This window comes from Hemicordylus capensis, chromosome 12 (assembly GCF_027244095.1).
Source record: "Hemicordylus capensis ecotype Gifberg chromosome 12, rHemCap1.1.pri, whole genome shotgun sequence".
Taxonomy (NCBI): Eukaryota; Metazoa; Chordata; class Lepidosauria; order Squamata; family Cordylidae; genus Hemicordylus; species Hemicordylus capensis.
In genome coordinates this window covers 19,735,516-19,748,037 of record NC_069668.1, presented here as the reverse complement: position 1 = coordinate 19,748,037, position 12,522 = coordinate 19,735,516, and the positions used below count along the sequence as shown (strand labels likewise).

Genomic DNA, 12,522 nt, shown 5'->3' with positions numbered 1-12,522 from the left:
CCAAAGACAGATGCAAAGAACTCATTTAGCTTCTTTGCAATCTCCATAGCCTCCTTGATCATCGCTTTCACTCCCTTCTCATCTAACAGTCCAAAAGCCTCCCTGGCAGGCTTCCTGCTTTTGCTGTATTTAAAGAAGTGTGTGTTATTCCCCTTGCAAATTCTGGATTCTTACTTGTTAGCCACACTGGCATCCTACTGGACTGGCTGATACCTTTCCTCCTTTTGGGTACATATTCTAACTGGGCTTCTATTATTGTGGTATTAAAGAAACTCCCTGCATTCTGGAGCAAAGTGACACTCCTGATTTCCCGCTTGTTTTCTTTCCACCAGACTCCTCATTTTAGCCGAAGACTCCAGTGGAGAGGTGTTCCGGGATGCCAGCAGCCTGATGCGAAGTGTGCTGCTGCGGCTGGCAGGCTCCGCAGCTGATCCCTGCAGGAGAGACGCTCTTCTGGACACGAGATGGAGCAGAAGCACAGCAGACCCCCTTGCCTGAGGTGCCACCGAGTGCCAAGGTTCTGCAGAGTGAGCGGCGTCTGCCACCCTCTGGGGGTAGGGACTGAACTGGCCAACTTTGTATATATGCCCAGAACTGCATATTAACCCATCGATGTCCTCTCCCTTGCAGCTAAAAAGAAAGAGGAGGGGGAGGGTCTTCTTGGCGGTGGCACCATCGTGTCTTTTGGCATGGCCGCTGGAGGTCCTTATTCACCCATGTGTTTCAGAATTGTGTTTGTGTTTTTGGTTGTACTGTGCTGTGTTTGCTGTGTTCTATTGTCAGCTGCCCAGAGACCAGTTATCTGGCAGCCAATAAAGCATTTGTTAAAATAAAATATGGCATTTTGTTCCTCCATTATTTAAAAGTTCACTGTGGCATGAGTGAGTGTGATAGGTGTGTGGTCTGCTGCATTTCCGACCTGACCTTAATAGCTTTAAGCTGGTTTTCCCTCAACCCTTCTGTCATTTGATTTTTTCTCCTCCACTGCCCCTTTGACCCACTGCCCCATTGCCCCTTTGACCCACTGCCCCATTGCCCCTTTGACCCACTGCCCCTTTGACCCACTGCCCCATTGCCCCACTGCCCCATTGCCCCACTGCCCCTTTGTAACTTTGACCCATCCACCCTTTCACTCTTGTAACTTTGTAACTTTGTAACTTTGTAACTTTGTAACTTTGTAACTTTGTAACTTTGTAACTTTGTAACTTTGTAACTTTGTAACTTTGTAACTTTGTAACTTTGTAACTTTGTAACTTTGTAACTTTGTAACTTTGTAACTTTGTAACTTTGTAACTTTGTAACTTTGTAACTTTGTAACTTTGTAACTTTGTAACTTTGTAACTTTGTAACTTTGTAACTTTGTAACTTTGTAACTTTGTAACTTTGTAACTTTGTAACTTCGTAACTTCGTTTCACCCATCCACCCACTGTAACTTTGTGTCATTTACTATTATTTATCTCTCTTTTGGTCATTGACCATAAATAAAGTAATCTGAATCTGAACCTAGTGTGTTTGACCGGTCGAGCCCATGAAACTCTGCGGGTTTGCACCTGGAGCCCCTTAAGAGCTTGGTTTCCATCGCTGATCAGAGGCCTGGGACGCAACCTCTTCTTAAGCTGAGCAGCACCTCTGGGGAGGGGGGGGGGCGCTGTGCTCGGGGTTTGGAATAGGGGTTGTTGGATCATGCCCCAATGGTTTGCCCAGTGTCCAAGAAGAGAAAACACAGTCTAAGCAATCAGGATAACCCTTTTATTTTGAATTACATTAGTAATTAGTAATCATTACATTACATTACATTAGTAATCAATTAGAGCATACTTTAGCAGAAGCAAATAAAACCAATTTTACCAATCTAGACAAATTAAGCACAGATTCGAATCCCTTGAGCAGAACAAGATATCTCACCACTCCTGTTGGTGCAGCCTGCAGCGGCTGCACGAAGTCTAGCACTCAAAACAAGACACCCGATAAAAGTCGAAAGAACTAAAACCAGAGCTTGAAGTCCACAGCTAAGTCAGGAGAAAGAGAGGGAGAAGATTCAAGGAGGAAGGTTCTCTCCCCCCAAAAGGGGAGACACAACAGAGAGAAGTTTTCTCTCCGCAAAGGGGAGACAGGACAAGACGCACATGAAATGCTCTCCCTCCCCCACCCCAAAAGGGGGAAACACAAACTAGCTCAGCCCCTCCATGGTCTTACACCTTTTCTATTTTGTACCTCCCAAAATGGTGGTCTGGGATGCACTGTAGATCCCGATAGGTTACTTTAATAGTGAGAGGCCTTTAGTTCTATAATCAGGAAGATGTCATACAGTATAGAAGTATAAATCACAACACTTTGCAAATTTACATTGGCAACACAATGATATCATCATCAGATGATCAATGTCAGACAGGTTTCGTGTCTGGGTTGCAGTCATTCCTGGGGGAAAAAGGGTCATTTCTCATATATAGTCTGTATAGATGTTCTTAAATGAATGCTTGGGGTGGAGAGGGGCGGGATCCCACTGGATCCAACTAGAATTGTTTCCATCTGCCGATAGGCTTCGGATTTTAGAAAGCAGAGTGCTGTGCTGGCAGCGGGCGACACTGGTCCACATGATCAGGGCCAAGAGATGGTGGTGGGCAGGATGCAGTCGCTCAACGAGGGCTGTGAAAGAGAACCTCTAGTCAATGCAAGCCTCTTCCCACCCACCACCAGCGTTTCCTCTTTCAGAGATTCCCAGCGGTGGTGGACTACAACTCCCATCACCTCCAAGCAAAGGCCGTTGCAGCGGGGGATCTTGGGAGTTGTAGCCAACAACCTCTGGGAATGCCTGTTAGAGGGGACACTGCCCAACACCCTCCTCCACTTTCGGGCTCAAACACCTACCCCTGCTGCTGCTGCTGAAAAAAAGAACGGACCCTTTGCATGGCAAGAGCAACTTTACTGATGGGGGAGACACTCATGCCAGGTGAGGAAGTCGCTGTGCTGTGCTAAATGGGGGGTGGGGGGCACTTTTTAAACACCCCTTTTCATTCAAAGCTCCTTGAGCGTAGAAAACTGGCACACCGAGAGACTCACTTGACTCTGGTGTCCCAGATTTTAATTTGTAGCGTTTTTTAAATAAAACAAAGGGGGGGGTTCAACAAGGGGGCTCCTCCACCTGCAGCATGGGGTCCCTTCGGCCAGCTCCCAGCTCGGCTGCGTCCGCAGACCAACAGGCTCTCCCCTCCCTCCCGCCACTCCACGAGCAGAAGAGGAGTGAAGCCGGGCAAGGCCAGTCCAGAGGGCGCCGGAGGGTCTCGAGAGGGTAGAGCCCCCGTCTCTGGGCCCAGCCGTCCACCGTCAGACAGAGAGCAGCTTGTGGGTGTCAAGCAGGATTTGATTGAAGCCGGTCACGGTGGAGGAGGGGGTGCGCGGCCTGGTGTCCGCATAAAGGAGTGGCGACTTCCTGCAGTGGAACCTGACGGAGCCCTGGGCAGAAAGACAGACCCACAGCTCAGCTTGGACCGACCAAACACTTGGGAGGCCCAGCCCGCGGAGGGTGAAGTGAGAGCCAATGGGCCAAACGAGCTGCTGTCCCATCGCTTTACGATCTGGGTTTTCTAACCGGCCCTGAGCTGTGGGGCAATTCGCTCCCGCAACCAAGTGCGGGGCCCTACAACCCGTGTTTGAGTCGTGCGGCCCTTACCTGCGGCAGTGCTCTGACGGAGGCAACCCCATGCCTGGACAGCCGGGTCTCTGCCTTGCTGCAAGCCTTCTGCTGTAGGACCCGGAGGCAGCTCAGATGCACGAGCGCTCTCTGGAAGCCACGCCTCACGGCAGGAGCGCTGCACAGGACAAGTCCAAGAGGCCAGAGCTGGACTGCGGCACGGGGCAGCAGCTGTGGTTTCCCCAGGTCACGACGAGTCCGGCTTGAAGCAACATCTGCTCCAAGGGCTGAGGTGAGGGGCTTTCCTTCAGCGTTGTCTAACTCCTCCTCAGCCAGGATATCCATCTGGGCCTGTGGGGGTAACAACAGTGCCATTAACTCCCCCAACACAAACAGATGCGGAGGGGGAAGAGGCTGGTTTGACTTAAGAATATAAGAACGGCCCTGCTGGATCAGGCCCAAGACAGGCCCATCTAGTCCAGCATCCTGTTTCGCACAGTGGCCCACCAGATGCCGCTGGAAGCCTACAGGCATGCCCTCTCTCCTGCTGTGACTCCCCCACAACTAGTACTCAGAGGCATCCTGGCTTTCAGGCTGGAGGTGGCCTGTAGCCTTCTGACTAGTAGCCGATGATAGACCTCTCCTCCATGAAGTCATCCAAGCCCCTCTTAAAGTCATCCAGGTATATTTCTGTTTTCTGGTCCTAAATTTCCTGGCAATCAATTTCATGGGATGGCCCCTGGTTCTAGTGTTCTGGGAGAGGGAGAAGAATTTCTCTCTATCCACTTTCTTCACACCATGCATGATTTTATAGACCTCTATCATGTCTCCCCACAGTTGTCTTTTTTCTAAACTAAATAGCCCCAGGTATTGTAGCCTTGCTCCATAAGAAAGGTGCTCTAGGTTCCTGGTCATCTTGGCTGCCCTCTTCTGCACCTTTTCCAGTTCTACAATGTCTTTTATTCATTTGATTTTTATACTGCCCTTCCAAAATGGCTCAGGGCGGTTTACAATTAAAACAAAACCATTAAAACCAATAACAGTTAAAACAAAAATATAAACAATATAAAACATCATAAAAAACAAACAACCAGAACAATTTAAAACCCCTGAAAACCAGGTCATAGCATTACAACAATTAAAACTAATTAAAAACCCTGTAAGGCCAGGCCCAACAGATAGGTTTTAAGAGCTCTCCTTAGATGTGTTGACCAGAATTGTACACAGTACTCCAGGTGTGGCCGCAGGACAAACACCACCACCTGCCCATTCAGCCTTTAAAGTAGCTTACAAACAGTGGAGTCTTTCTTGTTTAATAAACCTGGAGAAGAGAGCATGACCTTGGGCATAGATAAACTGGAGCGAGTTTGAGGCTAAACTGGGTAAACTAGTTGATGACATTTCCATTTGAGATTGTCTCATGGGAACATTTTCCAGCCAAGGTCAAGAGCACATGCACTAAATTATGAGGAGTAACTGTGCACCAAAGAGAACGGGATTCTCCGACATGAACTGCATAAAGCACGTCTGTAAACAAACTGGTTCCCCAGCACCGCAAAAGTGATCATCTAAGTCTTGCAAATTATGATGTTGGAAGAGGCATGTGTCTCACAGAAGACATTCTAGGAGTGGTATCGCCCCCATCCCCACCATCTCTCACACACAGAAAGGCATGCCTCTTAGGAACATAGGAAGCTGCCATTATACTGAGTCAGACCCTTGGTCTATCTAGCTCAGTATTGTCTTCCCAGACTGGCAGTAGCTTCTCCAGGGTTGCAGGCAGGAATCTCTCTCAGCCCTCTCTTGGAGAGGCTGCCAGGGAGGGAACTTGAAACCTGTAGATGCTCTTCCCAGAGCAGCTCCATCATCCTCTAAGCCAGGGGACTATCTTCCAGTGCTCACACCCCTAGTCTCCCTTTCATATGATGCAACCAGGGCAGACCTGCTTAGCTAAGGGGACCACTCATGCTTGCTGCCACAAGACCAGCTCTCCTCTTCTGAGATGGGACCTGTCTTGTTCTTGCAAGTACTTCCAATCAATGTAGTTCCCCCTGGTTTAAAAAAGATGTGTTGTCTGATCACCTGGGGCACCTCTTTGGTCCTTCCCAAAATATTTTCAAAATCCATTCATCGGTTGACTCACAGCTGAAATCTTGTGCACACTTGTTAGGGAGCGAGTCCCACTGAACCCCAAGGGGACCGATGCTGGGCTGAAAGGGTTGACTGTGGATGCTGCAGCCGTGGCAGGAGCAAGGGCAAGAGACAGCTAAGAGGCTGGAAAGTCTTTCGCCAAACTCATCCTCACTTTGCAACGAGGCAAGTTCAGCAGCACCCACCCTAACTAGTCTTGAAGCCTCTACCCTCCTGGAACGGCCCTCCTCCAGGATTTGGTGGCTGGCCCCTCTGGACAAAAGTCACTGAGAGTAAAGCTCTAGTCAGCCCTGCTCACTGAGCAAAGAGGCACCTTTCTTAAAGTGGAGATTCTCTTCTATTTAGTAGGGGGAGAGCAACTGGCCCTCTCCGTCCCCAGCACAGCGTCCCTCCAGTGTCTTGTGTCTTGAATCCGAAAATGTCCCACACAGCCTAGCAGTTCGGGACACGCTGGTGACAACAGCAGCAGCAACTTACGGACCGCTTTCCAACCAACGATAAGAAGGAGCCACTCTGGGGCGAGGCATCCGGCCCTGGTTGGGAGGGCTGTTGCCAGTGTGTCCCCAACAGCCGGGTCACGGGGAGTTGGGGGATTCGACGCACGAAACCCAGACCAGTGGTTCCGACAGCAAAAGGGTGGCTTGGGGTTTGGTTTGGTTTTTGCCAAAGGGGAAAGAACGAGCCCGTTCCAAAACAGCACACTTTAAGCCAAGTGGAAGAAAGCATCTAACTAACCTCAGTGGCCTCGTCCGGCAGTAAAGGGAGGCTCCAAGTCCCACCCAGCAGGGCGACTCCTCCTCCTCCTCCGGGGACACAGCAGGGCACGCCTGGGCGCTGCCAGCCACTACAAAGCTGTCTCTGCTCTGAAGGCATCTGGGGTGCTGCTTGTAACTTGTACTCAACCAAACGGCAGGCTAGAAGCGCCAGCACCTTACTCCGCAGCATTTGCTACAAGGATCTGGCGATTCCTCCTCCAGCGGCAGCCTTACCCAGCTCCTGACCGTCCCCAGCAAGCGTGGCTCCATCGCTTTGGAAGCTCTGGGTAGCCACAGGGGCTAGAAACTTGAATTTCTGGCCGAGTTGTAAAGAAAGCCAACTGTCTCACTCTTGCAGCTCCTCCTCCCTCCCAGCTTCCACCCAGCTGCAGGGAAGCTTCCTCTTACCTTCCATTTCCTCCAGGCCCGTTGGATCACCGCCACAGCCTTGCACAGTCTCCGGAAACGTTCCCTGGCTAGCCACGAGCGAACAGCTGGGCCAAGGGGAGCAAGGGAGAGACAGACACTTCACTTCACAGGAATGCGGCCACACAGCATGCCAGCAGGCCGGCTGGAGACCGTCTCGGGTCTCCCAGCGATGCGCACGCAGAGATGGGGCAGGCAGTCTCTCTTGAGCACGAGGCCTTCTGCCCGGGCTCTGCATGCTCCATTTCTCTGGAAAAGCAGCATGTCAATATTCGTAGTAGGGGCCCAGCCAGATGACTTGGCTCTGGCCGCTGGCCGGAAGAGGGCAGGGACTCGCGCTGAGAGACGGCAAGCACCCTCCTCCGCTTGGCAAGGCATGCAGTCTAGTGGGCCACCAGAGGCCTCAGAGGAGGGTTCATGCACAGGGCTGACCCAGAGCTCTCTGGCACCCTCTGCGCACGACACTCCTGTCCTGTGTCACTCTGTGGAGTCCCACCCGCCATTCGGCTCAGGCACCGCCCCCGAGCGGGCTGTGAGCTTCCAGTGGCTGTGCGGGCCAGACTCTCTAGTGGAACAGCCGCACAAGGCAGGGGCTGCCAGAGGGTTTCCTAACCCCTGCCAACAGAGCCAAGAGACACCTTTAAAAATGGGTGAGTCTCTTGTATTTCGCAGGGGGAGAGCAACTGGCCCTCTCCATCCCCAGCACAGCATCCCTCCAGGGGCTATCTTATCCGCTGGTGCCAATCTTACCTTTCTTTTGTAGACCATGAGCCCTTTGGGGACAGGGAGCCATTTTATTTATTTATATCGATGCAAGCCACTTTGGGAACTTTTGTGGAAAACCAGTATACAAATATTTGTTGTATTCCTATTTCCTGGCCTGGGCGACCTCAGCCTTGTTGGGTTTATTCCCCCCATGACCCCCAAAGTGCTATCTATCTATCTATCTATCTATCTATCAAATTTATAGACTGCCCCAAACTTCCATCTCTGGGCGCTTTACACCAACAGTCAAGTTAAAAAGCTTGGGGGAATAAACGTGTCCTTAGAGACTTTTTTATAGTTGCTGGAGAAGGGAAGGCTCTCGTTTCAGCAGGGGGGCCTGTTCCAGGGTCTCGGGGCGGTAACGGAGAAGGGCCGTCTCTACATAGCCACCAGACGAGCTGGTGGCAACTGCAGACGGACTTCTCCGAATCATCTCAATGGGTGATTGGGGCTCATGGCGGAGAAGGCGTCCTATTAAATACTCAACAGGATCTAAGCTGTTGAGGGCTTTATAGGTTATAAGCCTCATCTTGTATTTTGCCCGGAAACCTATTGGTATGTTTCTTAGGATAGGAGTAATAGGGTTTCTTCAAGAAGCACCTGTTCACAGAAGCTCTCCATAGCAGGAGCACAGCTGATCTGTGCTCCTGACTCTGCAGCCTTGCTTGGGCATGTTAGAAATGCCTTGCTGGATGAGGCCCAAGGGCCACCGAGTCGGTTAGGAGCGGCCTCCCATCCGGCCACACTGCCAGTCCTTAGCCGCGGGGCCTTTCCCCTGCTCACCTGACTGGAGGATCGTGGCAGCCCGCCTCTGCCTCGCCAGCTTCCGCCTCTTAAACCTCCGCCAGCAGCCCTGGATGAGCAACGCTTTCTTCGAGAAGACGCCGGCTCTTTGAGCTTCAAGTCGCTCCAGCTGGGAAGGAAGGAGAGAGCCCCTGCCGCTGTTGGATCTCGCTCTCTCCGCACCAAGGAGATCACACCCATTTCCCCCTCAAAGTGGCTCACAGGGGATAGCCAGGATTTGCCCAGATCTCTCTTCCCCCCTTGCAGGGCTAACAGCCGCTCTGGAGTGGCCACTTAGGCCAGGGACTAAAACCTCCCGAGTGCTGCTTTCCTGGTTAAACCGAGAGTCTCAGGGGGATGTTTTGAAGTGTGTGTTTGTTTTGAAAGAGGAGGGGGAAGCAGGAAATCCTGATCACTGCTCTTCCGTCTTGCAGTGAACCTGGCCTGATAGTATTGCCTTTTCTTTCTAAACCACAGATGCATACAGAGGGGGGAAACACACCCACACAGCCCTTGATGAAACTCCCCACCCCATCCCTTCTTTGATTGACACGTCTTGTGCATATGATTACATGCATTTGCATACGTCCGCTTGCACTGGGCTTAGGGAGGGATGCAGAGCTCCTCAGGACCCCTGGCCTCTGCGCTCCGCCAGCAGGGACCACAGCCTCTTAAGCCCGTCTATTGATTTACTCAATTTGTATACCGCCCTTCCAAAACGGCTCAGGGCAGTTTACAATTCAAAACAGAAAACATTCAAACCAACAACCATTAGAACAGAAGTATAAATGTTGAACGCCAAAAACATCTTTAAAAACAATTAAACTATCAGAACAATTAAAACCCGGTTAGCATTAAAAAAAATAATTCAAACTAGTTTAAAAAAACCCCGAAAGGCCAGGCCAGCCAGATGGGTTTTAAGGGCTCTCTTGAAGGTCAGTAAGGAGTCTACCGCCACCCCCAAGGGCTGGAAACCTGCTTCCCGCCACAGAGACACACTCCCCCTCCTGGACCCAGTACTGTCTTGTGGGCTTCCAGAGGCCCACAGCACAGGCAGAGGCAGTGCACGAGGCCCACGGCTCTGATGACCCCCTCTGCTGTGGCCCGCAGGAGAGACCCAGCCCTGCCCCGCCAATGCCCGCCCCCCACCATCAGGCTCACCAGGGCGTTGGTCATAAACACTTTGGTTTTGCCACAATACGCCGGAGCTGCACACGATCCGCCCTTGGCGGGCTGCAGGGGAGGAGCGCTTGGGGGCGCTTGTGAGAGGAGAAGGATGCCCTGGACGGCAGAGCGCAGAGCGTGGCCAGCCTCTTCGGCGGACGGAGGAGCCCAGCCTGCAAAAGGAGAAAGAGCACGTCTGGAAAGGCCGGGTTTGCAGTATTGCCGGCCTGCAGTTCTAGAGCGGCAGCCACAGAAAGGCCAGCCTCGATGGAGCAGCGGCGGCCAATGGCCCAAAGGGTTGGCGGAGGGGGACCTCATGCCTGGAAAGGCACCTGCGATTCAAAGCATCAAGCAGGCACTTGGAGGGGAGCTGCCGGACCCTCCTCCCCACACAGTACAGTTATAAACAGCTGGAATAGCCAGAGTAGCACATGGTCCCCAAGGTTGGAAGCAGAGGGCTTCGAATCCCCGCTGAGACCCTGGAGGGCAAAAAGGACTGGGACCCGCCCCTGGAGCCCCCGGGCCTTCCTCCCAACCGCCGTCAAGCCAGTCCGCAGACAGACGGAACTGTTGGCCTGGGTTTCCTGCACGGCAGCGCCACCCGGAACATGGCCAGAGCGGGTTACTGCAGTTCAGGCCCAGTGATCTGGGGAGCCGACAGGGGCCTGGCTGGCCCTACAGAACTGCTGCTTCAGGCTGGATCCTGCAACCTGTCGCTAGGGTAGCTGTACAGACTCCTGTGCCTTGCCTCCCCTTCCTTCACCGGGACTGTTGCTTTCCAAAACCTGATTCTCTGCCTGACCCTAGCGGCTTGCCTGCCTCTGCTCCCTCTGCACTTTGCCTGATGTTTTGGACCTTGCCTTCTGCTTGACCTGGACTATGGATGAGCCCCTCTGGCCTCTTGCAGGCCTGACCCCCAAGACCCCAACAGTCTCCCCTCCAGCCCCTCTCCTCCAAGCCACTTTTCCCCCTTCCCGTGGTCTCCGAAGCCTGCCCCTGGTGTGCTCTTTTTGCTTGAAAAACAAAACAAGGTCGCCTCTGACTGGGGCAAGCCCTCTGCTTGGAGACAGGGACATGCAGTTGGGCCTCAAGCCCCAAGAGAGCCATCAAAGCTTACCTCTGCTCAGAGGGCAGCCGGCCTGGTTTGATTAAAGCAACAGGCTGAGAGAGAGAGAGATGAGCTTGGCTACTTGGAAGAGAGACTCCCGCGGAGAAGCAGTTTGGCAAGAGCGGAAGAAGACTCCAGTTTGGAAGAAGTCTGGAAGAAGACTCCAGCAGGACTAGGAAGAGCAAAAGGGCACGTTTGGCAAGAAGAAACGTAACATGCAGAAGTACTAAGAATACATGCGGGAAAAGACTCCAGAACACAGCATGCATCCAGGGTGGCATCCATTTGGCTAAGGAAAATACTTTTTAAAGAAAGAATACTGCAGTTCTCACGAGGGGCATCTGTGCCTGCTGGTTTAATTTCCAATTGGATTGGATTGTTTTAGGGTGTGTTATATTTGAATGGGATTTTAACCTAAGCCACCATGGACATGTTTTGTAACAGGCAAAGGCAAGAACTCTCTAGAAATAAATAGTCAATCAAGACAGACCCGTTTCTGCACCAAGAAGAACAGATCTCCAGCATGTGCTTGTGGACTGCGCTCCCTGCTGAAATACGATCCTCCCCATCTCAGACCATTTTTAAAAATCATTTGAAAACCCACCTCTTCACCCGATCTTTTTCAGCTTTTAAAAATTTTTAGGTTTTAATCTGTGTTTGATTTTAAATTATAGGATTTTAAACCCTATCTAAATTGTTTTAAGATCATGTGTATGTTTTCAACTTGTTTTTATGTTATTGTTAACCGCCCAGAGACAAATGTTTGGGGCGGTGTACAAATCTGATGAATAAATAAATAAATCTGTATAAACTAAGCTTCAGTCTGCATTTTTGTTTTTAATGCATAGGCTGAATTTGTTTTTGCCACTCATTCCTGAAGACATGGGGAGTGTTGTTAAGCAACTCCTTGTAGCCCTAACGGCTGAGAACTTTGGGCCCTGATCCAACCAAGGATGCCAACTTGGGTGAGTAGGTTCCCCTGAACATACAGAGCTGTGCATCCAAGTGTGGAAAAAGGAAAACAAAACACTGTTTGGATTCAACAAAATCAGATCATCAAAAGAATCCAAATATTATATCCAAATATTTTAATAGTAATAAAACAGTATGCTTTGAAAAACTGTCCAACTATACAAGATATAATAAATCTGAATCACTAAAGATATATCTCTATGTCTCAGTAAAATTCATACAAAATGATCATTGAGATAGACACCAACAGCAGTGCAACCCTTATGTTGGGTGGAGAGAAACAGAAGACAATTGCAATCTGAAGAAGATTTGGTCTAGTTGAAATGTGTCTGGGAGCAACACAGGACTGATCAGATGCTAGCAAAATCATGGCAAACTTCATCTTCTAATTACAACATCCATACTTCTACCACTTCATCGGTAATTTTGAAATAAACCATTGGACTTTCCGGTTGGACACAGAGACTATCTCAATGATCATTCTGAATTAGTTTTACTGAGACATATAGAGATATTTTTATCGATTCAGATTTATTATATCTTGCATAGCTGGACAGTTTTTAAAACTTCACAGTTTTATTACTATTACATAAAAATAATCCTTTTATAATATTTTGATTCTTTTTTTATGCTCCAAGTGTGGACGCCAGCTATCCCACATTGTGTCTCACACTGACGTGACAAAATGCACGGAAATACCTCGGCCAGGGATGACTAGAGACGGATTTGGAGAGCAGTTCTCTTTTATTTCCTTTCGGAAAGGAAA

At 50.4% G+C, this 12,522-nt stretch overlaps 1 protein-coding gene and 1 long non-coding RNA gene across 4 annotated transcripts in view; one reads left to right on the top strand and one right to left on the bottom strand.

Moving 5' to 3' along the window:
* LOC128336239 (uncharacterized) overlaps nt 1–1,503 on the top strand; it is a 134,679-nt gene extending 133,176 nt beyond the window's left edge. For all 3 annotated transcript variants that reach the window (XR_008311867.1, XR_008311866.1, XR_008311868.1), the window contains one exon: nt 333–1,503. This is a non-coding gene — a long non-coding RNA (uncharacterized LOC128336239). The remainder of the gene's footprint in view (nt 1–332) is intronic.
* Nucleotides 1,504–1,733: 230 nt separating this feature from the next.
* The window catches only part of LOC128336148 (unconventional myosin-XIX-like), a 44,686-nt gene continuing 33,897 nt past the window's right edge, over nt 1,734–12,522 (bottom strand). Inside the window, 5 exon segments of the mRNA XM_053275338.1 lie at nt 1,734–2,647; nt 3,672–3,983; nt 6,947–7,032; nt 8,513–8,642; nt 9,674–9,849. Of these exon segments, the coding sequence (XP_053131313.1) occupies nt 2,600–2,647; nt 3,672–3,983; nt 6,947–7,032; nt 8,513–8,642; nt 9,674–9,849 (752 nt within the window). The 3' untranslated portion in view covers nt 1,734–2,599.